Consider the following 9,731-nt stretch of genomic DNA (forward strand, 5'->3'; position numbering starts at 1 on the left):
GGAGGAACGGATTGCCTCCCCCTCGTCGAGGATTCCGGGGGGAGGGATGGAACACCTCCCCCCCACCATCAACATAATCTGCGAAAGGTAAGTGACTTTCTTACATCCCTAGTTAGTCCTTTCAGTGCATCCAGTAACGAGGAAAACTAGCAGTTAAAAGTTTTACACTATAGGAGTCATTGATGACAGAAATGTTGTGCTGCCAACTTCGCAAATAGTGTGAGCAGCTGCCATATTGGAATCCAAAATGGCTGTCATGAATTCACATTGCACTAGCCAATTTTTGAGTCCCCATTAACATTAAAAAATGGTTTCAATGACAAAACAAATGTTGTATGAACCACAGAGTCCAATTTTTACATTTCTGTCATCTTAGTCATACTAGATTCAAATATCACTTCTAAAAATATGCAGTTCTTATCATTATTAGATACCCCCAAAGTTTCACATATGCAGTTCCCTGCTTTCCGGGAAGCCTCCATTGTGAGCATGCACTGGTCCTGTAGCGGGAAAGGAAGAGAGCTGAGGAGATCCTGGGCAGCAGCAGCACCTCCCCTTGGCATGAGTGCCGAGCCAATAAAAAAACTGATTGTCTCCACGGGCGGGAACAGCGGTAGGCAGTTCCCTCTCTTGGCCATATGAGGTTCACAAAAGAGCGAGGACTCCTGCGTTTGCTGGCGCCTTCGCTGTTGCCGGCTTCCCCACCCACCACATCTGATAATAGTAGATCTTACAATGGACAGAAGTCAGTCGCCAGTAATGGGGCTGGGACGGGATTTTACCTGTCTTCTATAGGCAAGAAAGGGAGGGGGGTTTCGCCTTCCTCATTGCAAGAATAGTCATGTTTAAATAAGTTGAGCTATTTGAGTGGTCTTTTGGTAGAATCGTATTGTTTATGTCACAACTTTGTTGGTCGTGATAGGCATTTGGCTGGATCAATTTGGGAGGGAGAGCGGGATTGGGCTCCCCCCTTTCCTGTGGTGGGATCTCCTTAAGGGATCTGGGTGGGTGTGGGACCAAGACCAAGCCAGCGTGGTGGGTGCAGGCATGTCATATCCAGGGTGGAGGAAAAGGGTTCACATTCACAGTCTGCACTGTGGTGGGACTCTGACCCTTCCACCCATCACCAACGCTCCTGGCAGGTGGGCCAGGGAGGAATATCAGGCACCCGGCAGGCTGCCTGATGGGGGATACATGCCCTATGCTTCTGCCAATCCTATTCAAATCAACAGCGTTGTGGGCAATCTAATAACCCATTTAAGATGGTGTCCGTGGTTTGTTCCTTTCATTTGCAACATAGACACAATTAGACACTGCACCGCACAATTCATATATCAATGCTGTTCTGTTTCAGGTTACATTGGAAGGATTTCCTCCAATGGAGACTGATTGCTCATAAAGGACTCCTTCCTAAGCAAATGTTGTAATGCTTATATGATGCATTGTAGATACAGGGAGTCCAGCAAAGCAGAGGTAGGATCAGTCAGAATCTCTCATGGCCTATGAATAACTTAAAAATAAATCTTAACGAAACCTCAGTCAAGCATGGACCTTCCTGATGCAACCCCCCCCCCCCACTAACTTTTTTTGTTTGGCCTAAATGTTCCAGTGTTTCTGGGAAGATGGAAAAAAGAAGAAACCCAAACACAGGAAAACCTCTCAAATACAGATGAATGAACATTCATTAAAGTAGGCAAACAGAAGCAGTATGAGAAGAAATCTGGAATGTGGGATATGCTAGCTTCAGAGACCAGTTAGAAAGAGCTGTTCTTGCATTTACAATCATGTTCTGGGGCTAATTATTACAGAGGAATCATTAGGTGCATGTTTTTCATGTTCCATGACAGCTCACTCATGGATAGCTATAGATATGTAATCATCAAACCTCCATGTGGAGGCCGATATACAGAGGCTAGACAAGGACAAATGAGTTGAAATAATAGAGGCACATGTATTAATTACATATTATGATCTGCCAGGGAGTCTCTGTGGGAATAAATCTAACTGCCAAGCAACTAAACTGTGTGCCTTGGGAGAGTCTATCGTGGCTGTCAGGACTATTGTGCTTGTAACCAGCCCTCCTCCTGGCTACACCTACTCAATGTGAGTAGGAAGGACTTCCCATGTCACCATCTTCCAGGCCCCCTAAAGCCAAGTGGATGAGGCAAGATAGTTCCAAAGGTGATCTGGACCTTTCCCATGGGTCCACACTCCTTCATGGAATGCTTTGGGAATCACCAGTCACCATATGGGATCAAAAGGATGCTCACCTCCCTTATCTCTACTTGGATTTTTCCTACAAGATAGTGACCCCTTACTCACTCACCCCCACTTGTGCAATGTATCCTGCAGGCCTCCACACAGATCCAAAAGGAATGTGTCATTACCGTCACCAGAAGGTTGAATCTCTTCTTCCATTTATGGTTCAACCTGAGAGTGAAGATCTGGGTGCAGAATCAATCCCCCCTCCAAGATCCACCAGTGCAAGCCATATATCCATGTTCATCTTTTTTTTCTAGTGCTTTTGAGACCCCATGAGTCTCTATCACCCCTCCAGACTCTATGGAGAAGAAAGTAAACCAAAGTATAATGATTCCAGACCAGCAGTGCCAGATCACCTCAAATTGCGAGTGCACCTGCAAAACCAGGGACTTGCCCTTTAACAATCCTAGGTCAACACACACACATACATCGGGGGGAGGGGGCAGGTTGGATGGATGCAAGATGCTTGGATCAGGGAAGTAGGGCATTACCTCATATCACGTGATGTCAGCCCAACTGCTGAATGGTGGGAAACTGGCTACGGCCGGGTTCTGTACCATCGCTTCATTTTTAGCCCTGCAGTGGCCCAGGTTCACCTAGCTAACTGAAATTTGAGGGAGGGATTTTGCACAGTTTTGCAAGCTGACCATAGCCCAGCAGCTATATGTGGTGGCTTCATAGAGAAGATCCATTGCCTGTTAATCTTCTTCTGTATATGTTTTTTAAGGATTATTTCCATAGTATAATTTAACATACACACACACACACACACAAACAGATTGATGCCTGTTTCCCCCTGAAGGAAATAGATTTAGATCCCAAGCAGATCATACTTTATATGTGTAAAAGCTATGAAAGTGTAGTTATTTTGGTGTTGCCATTTTTAAATAACGGCCAGGTTGGTGGGATGGGGATCAGTCAGACCCAGTACCAAAGTGCAGGGAAACAGGGTTAAGTCTGTCCTCCACACCACGGTCTTCATGAACACTCTCCTAATTGCTGCTATGCTCCTCGCTATTGCATACCAAGTGTAGGCTGGCTGGGTGGAATTGGGGAACCATGTTCAAGGGAACCATGGCACAACAGAAAAGGGTTAAGTCCTTCATCATGCATCACACTCGTGAATGCTTTGCATTCACCTTTGTTGTAGAACAAACATAGGGACCCTTAACCTGGAAGAGAGCACATAGAGGTGGCTTCTGGCCTTCTTGTGTACTTTGTATAGAGTGGAAAGTTTCAGTTTTCCCACCATGTGCTTCTGGCCCAATGATTTCTTCTCTCCACCCACTTCAGGGCTGTTTCTCTTGCAATCTCATGGTTTGCGCCTTCTGGTGACATGCACAATAGCAACAAAAAGGCCGTAAGTACCAATACATTCTGCATTACCTGTACAAGTGAGAATATTTTGAATTCATTGATATGGATGTTTGCTTATCCATCTAATAAGGGATCATACCAGGCCAGTTCACTTCATGAAAACCCCTACAAAATCAGAGCTATCAATAAATAATAAAGGAACAGGTTAAAATAGCAACGATAAAAAAGATCAGATCTTACAGGTGCTTCAGATGTTTAGATGCCTGAGAAAATGGGTCTTCCTGCGACACTGAAGGGTGGTGTCAGGTGAGTCTCCCGGGAGAGAAAATTCCATACACAGTTATCACAAAGGGCCCTTTCCAGTTGCCACCTGCTTCATCTTTATGTATCAAGTCCTCCAGACATGGGCAAGGGCAGATAAATGTGGGAGCAGTATCTCATCAGGTAACCTGATGCTAAACTGTGTTAAGCTTTCAAAGGAAGCACCAGCACTTTGAACTATACTTGGATTTGGGCTGGTAGACAGTGGAGCTCTTTAAGCACCTGGAAGATATGTTCCTAACAAAGGTTCCAGAGTTAGTAGCCTAGCATCTATGCTTCATTCAGATATCCCCATCTGCACTGTATTTCAGTATTCTTACCCAGAGGTTCACAGAGGGTGGAAAACCATGGCCAGGATTTCTCTATCCAGAAGGGGTCAGAGCTTGTGCGGCAGCCTCAAGCTATTTGTTAGCTCAATGACAATATATTTTCTGGTTTGCTTAATTTTACCGATTTTACATAACAGAAGGAATCAGTGCCCTTCTTGACTAGTTTCTTGATTAATTTCTTGATGGCTTCCTTCACTTCCCTGTTTTTGAGGCTGTAGATAATGGGGTTCAACATGGGAGTTGAAATGCTGTATTGAATGGAAAAGTATTCATCCACAATTACTGAGGAGGCTGAGCTGGGCCTCATATACCTAAGGCAGCCAGTGCCATACAGTAGAAGCACAACAAGGAGGTGGGAACTGCAAGTGGAGAACATTTTTCTTCTAGCTTCTGCTGAACGCATCTTCAGGATCAAAGTGACAATATTGATATAGGACAATAAAATAACAAACAGTGAAGAGCAAATGAGTACGCCAGCAGAAAGTAAGAACATAATGCTATTTGAGAAAGTTTCTGTGCAGGATAACACAAGTAAAGATGGAAGTTCACAGCTGAAATGCTTGATAATGTTTGGGCCACAGAACACTAGGTTCAGTACAGGTAATGTATTTGCCATGGCATGAAAGAAACTGATTGCCCATGCACCACCCACCAGCCATCTACAAAAGGCCTTGTTCATGATTTGGACATAATGCAGGGGCTTGCAGATGGCAGCATATCGGTCATAAGCCATTGCTGCAAGTATTAAAATTTCAGTGGTTGCTATTTGTAAGATAAAAAACATCTGGGTGATACAGCTATTGTATGAAATTGCCTGGTTTGCATAAATGCTAACCAGCAGCTTAGGCACTGTGATGGAAGAAAAACAGATATCTATAAAAGACAGATGACTCAGGAAGAAGTACATTGGGCTGTCGAGGTTACTTTTGCCCCTTATTACCATCATAATTGTAATATTTCCCACTAGTGTTACTACATATATGAGTAAGAATGTCAAGAAGAGGAAAATTTGGACTGGTGGGTCATATGAAAATCCCAAGAAGACAAAATCAGTTACAGTGGTCTGGTTTTCCGTTTCCATCAAAAGTTTGTCCTACAGGGAAAAAGAGAAATAAGTATGTTTAGTAAGTGACGTATAATGAATCGCAGATCATCATGGTACAACTCTCCACTTTCCTTAAATTTGTTACCCAGTGTTATTATCGCCTTACCAACACCTGAGGCAGCCAATGAGTAAAAAAATAGGGTTACTTAGAAGATTTACCTTCAATGGATTCTCTTCCAGATCTTTGTGTTTCACTTTACCGGATATGTTTACTGGAGCGGGGCTCCACATTTTGGAATCAATTCTTATTTCAGTTGTTTATTTTCAGAGTTTTGCCCTTTTCATGAGGGGGAGTCTTGCTTTCATTTTTCTCTCTTTGCAGTAAAAACACAACCAGAGTAAACTTTAAAATGATATTTTCCCCATCCCAAAATGTATCCCTTTATAGGTACATTTGTGAGGGGAATTTGTGGTCTAAGTTACTTTGGATGTTTGTTGTTTTTACTTCATAAACACCCACAGACACAAACATGTGTGTGTGTATGTTTACTGTATAAAACACACATGAACACAAACACATACGTGTGTGTGTGTGTATGTGTGTGTGTTCAATTACTTGGTTGGTTTGTTGTAGTTTTTTAATCCATCTGACTATATTGATATTTCCTCAGATATAAATATATTATCAAAATGATTCTAAGTTTTTATTTTTATTTTCTCAGTTGTGGGTACATGCACAAAGTCCACTTGGACATTCCCAGTTGTGGAAATCCTTCCAGGATTCTCCTGAATCAGAGGCAAAGGGATGTTGTATTTGCAGAACAATACAAAATGTGACTGGGCAATTTGCTAATCCCTATAAAAATGAAGGATAATGGTATGAGAACACAAGATAAGTTGCTTTTGGCAGCACTCATATGATCCTTATAATGGAAAATGTGTATTTCTGCCTGGACAGAACAATTCTAGCCACATTGGGCAGCTATCCAAAAGGGGTTAGGATGGGGGGGGGGCGTGCTCCTCTCCCAGCAAAGAGTAGATCTACCAGTGGGGAAGGCATACCCACCGTGGAACATAAATCTATGGTCATGGAAGATTCTTCTGAGTAATTAAATGGAGAAATGGGATTAATGTGGTTGGTGTATATTGGGATAATTAGAATGTTTTATCATTTTATCAGTTAGGAGGTTTTAACATTTTAATGCTAGGAATGTTTCATTCTTACATCCAGTGTCTTACTGCTTTTCACTAGGAAAGTACGAAAGTCACTTACCTGTTCACGGATTATGTTGATGGTGGGGGGGGGGAGGCGTTCCGTCCCTCCCACCAGAATCCTGGCCAGCCGAATCCGCTCCGCAGGAATTCTGCAGAGCCGCCAGCCGGCTCCGCCAGCAGCCAGACATCCGGCCACTGCCTAGCAGGGACGCAAATGGCAGCGGCCATAGCCGTCGCCATTTCACAAAGATGGCGAAAATAAAGGGAACGCAAATAGCGTAGCGGACACTACGCTATTTGCGTTCCCCTTATTTTCACTGTCTTAGTCTACGTAAATGTTGACGTAGACTAAGACGTGCCAAAATAAGGAACGCAAATGGCAGTGGCCGTAGCCACCGCCATTTGTGTATGGGCGGGTATTTTTTTTAAAAAAGTCAGACGTGATAGGCTACATAAATGTTTATTTAAGGCTCATCCGTCTTTAAAAAAAAAAAAATGGAAATGGCGGCAGTGGCAGCCGGTCAGAAGACCGGCCGCCGCCGCTGCCACACTGCCGCTGGAGCTGCCACCGCCTGGAAGATCCGCCCCAGGTAAGTCTCGTCCTGGGGGGGGTGGCAGGCTGTTCCGCCACCGATTTCGGGGGTCCAAATGCACTGGCATTCGGCCTCCCTGAGATCCATGGCGGAATTGTCTGACATCCCTACTTTTCACAGATTACTTCATTATACCACATGGAAGCAATTACTATTAGCATAACAGTATGAAACATACTAAACCAGGTATAGAATAAAAATGTGAATGAGCAGGCCAAGCATAGCCTACAAAGCTTGACTAGAAGCCTACATTGAAATTCTCCATTCTTGGGCAGCCCACTATCATCCCAACCTATTTTGGGACCTGAGGCTAGGTGGTATTTCATTGCCCCCATGCCCTCCCCTCTCTCTTGACCCCACCTCCAGTGGGTGCTGCCACCACCACTACTCTTCTTCTTGCCTTCTCTCCCCCAGCCACCAAAACCGCCACCACCACTCACCTCCTTCCTACCCACCTCTGTCCTGGCTGCTGCCACCGCTGTTGCCTCCTCCTCCTCCTCCTCACCTCCTCCTCACTTTCTCTTTGCCATGTATCACCCCTGGCCTAGGATGTGCTGTACATGCAGATCCATTCTCCCTGAAGATCACGGGAAAAATGGGGAAGCAAATGGTTGCCGCAGACGCGGTCGCCATTTGCAAAGCAGTGCGAATGGCACCAGGTAAGTGCTTCATTTCGCGTGCCTTTCACAGGGTGATGGGGCAGGGGGCTTAGTTCCACCATGGATTTCCGGGGGGGGGGGGTGAATGCACTGGCATTTGGCCTCACTGAGATCCATGGCAGAATTCTCTGACATCCCTAGTACATCCACAAAGTCCAGTTTGACATTCTCTATTGTGGAAATCTTTCCAGGATTCAGCTGAATCTAGGGATATACAGAAGTCACTTACCTTTTCGTGGATTGTGTTCATAGTGGGGGGGAGGCACTCTGTCCCTCCCCCTGGAATCCTTGATGGGGGAGAGGTGATCCAGTCCTCCCCCCCAGAATCCTCGATGGCCAGCTCTGCTCCACGGTGGCTCCGGATTTCCGGTCATGGACTGGCTGGTGCGGATGCAAATGGCAGCCGCGTAGCAGCCGCCATTTGCATCCAGCCAGGCAGCTGTGCTAGGCTATGTGAGTCTTCTTGAAGAACTCTAGGGTGGATATCTGGGCCCAGTGATTAACTATTTAACTTTCAATTTGTCAATAAGGTTGAGAATGTCATCTTTTGTCACCAGTATTTGCTTCAGTTCCTTAGACTCGCTTCCTGAAAACATCAGTTCAGGCACAGGTATCTGTCCTATATGTTCTGCAGTGAAGACCAATGATACAAATTCATTCAGCTTCTCTGCAGTCTCCTTGACCTCCTACTACTACTCCTTTAACTGCATTGTCATCCAACAGTACAGCTGCATCCCTCACCGGTTTCCTGCTTCTGATATCTTTAAACTATTCTGGTATAATTCTCTTCAAAGAATTCTGGTATCACTCTGTGTTGTAGTTGGCCTGAGACTGCCTTCTACCCCTCAACTCCCTGCCACCCCAAGCATGCAGGATGGGTAATTTGCTTGACAGAAGTCAGGCGATAAGAAAGCTGGGTCCTTGCCCTATGCCAAACAAAACTCTGTATAGTCAATTACGTTATCAACAGTTTCAATCCATATACTATACTGGTGATCTTACCACCTGCAGCCCACACTGTCAGCATAACCTGATCTTCTTTCTGTTAACTAACTCATTGTTCTCTCTTTCTTTTCTGTTTTTCAATTTATGAATTTTGTACAGAATGCAGGGCATTTTCCATTTGCCTCAGCCTCCAGTTCCATCATATATTCCCACATTTATATTAGTGATGCACATGTTCACACATTAAAAACTGTGTAAAAACACATTCTGCATGACACCATTATAAGTGTTGGTGTGTGTGTGTGTGTGTGCGTGCATGTGGGTGTGCACGTGCGTGCGTGTGCATGTACATAGGATATTACTCATGGGCAGGAATGAAATGAAGGAAGTCAAGACATAAGATTTTTACCTTAGCAAAAAGGTTCACACTAGATCAGAGTTCCCAAATTTCACCATCTCAGGTCAGTTGCAACTAAAGAGAAGAAAAGCAATATAAATTTAGGGTCAGAACTTCCATGATTACATTATTTTCTACTTTTCCTATACAAAGAGAGTCATCTCCTTCCAATCCAGCCAAAGATCAGATGGTATTAGTTGGTACCATGCAAGTAGAAAGCACTTTGGTACTCTTATTTTTCTCTAGGATATATGTTTGCATGGTGGGCCTGACAAAAGGAGAGGTCACAAGATTTGTGATTCACAATCAGCAATGAGAGATGTGTAAAACTTGCCCTATCATTCCCACAGATATTCCACAGATAGACAAACGTGATATGACATGTTCAGGTCACATCTGCAAAAGCAGAGAAATTGTGTTTGCAAGGGTAGGATTTTCAGATATCTCCCAGCACGTGCTCTTTATTGAGCACTAGTGCCATTTCAATGTACAGAAACATGCCTTGTGGCACAAGCCTGTCACATTTAGGCACAAAAAGTCCTACAACTCCTAGCATTCTCAGAAATGTTGGGTAATATAGGACCTGTTTCAGTCTAAACATGGATAGGATTACACCCTTAATAGCACATAATTCTTATCCTCTTTCCC

At 44.3% G+C, this 9,731-nt stretch overlaps 1 protein-coding gene across 1 annotated transcript; it reads right to left on the reverse strand.

Moving 5' to 3' along the window:
- Positions 1–1,596: 1,596 nt before the first annotated feature.
- LOC146341492 (olfactory receptor 5G9-like) lies at positions 1,597–5,310 on the reverse strand. Its single transcript, XM_084807491.1, has 3 exons — positions 4,351–5,310; positions 2,388–2,444; positions 1,597–1,614 (listed from the first exon to the last, which is right to left on the reverse strand). Exons 1-3 carry the CDS (start codon positions 5,308–5,310, stop codon positions 1,597–1,599), a joined length of 1,035 nt encoding a protein of 344 aa, XP_084663617.1.
- Positions 5,311–9,731: the final 4,421 nt, after the last annotated feature.

The sequence above is a fragment of the Heloderma suspectum genome, chromosome 6 (genome assembly GCF_057233095.1).
Source record: "Heloderma suspectum isolate Gila_16-S chromosome 6, 16-S_ref, whole genome shotgun sequence".
NCBI classification, from domain to species: domain Eukaryota; kingdom Metazoa; phylum Chordata; class Lepidosauria; order Squamata; family Helodermatidae; genus Heloderma; species Heloderma suspectum.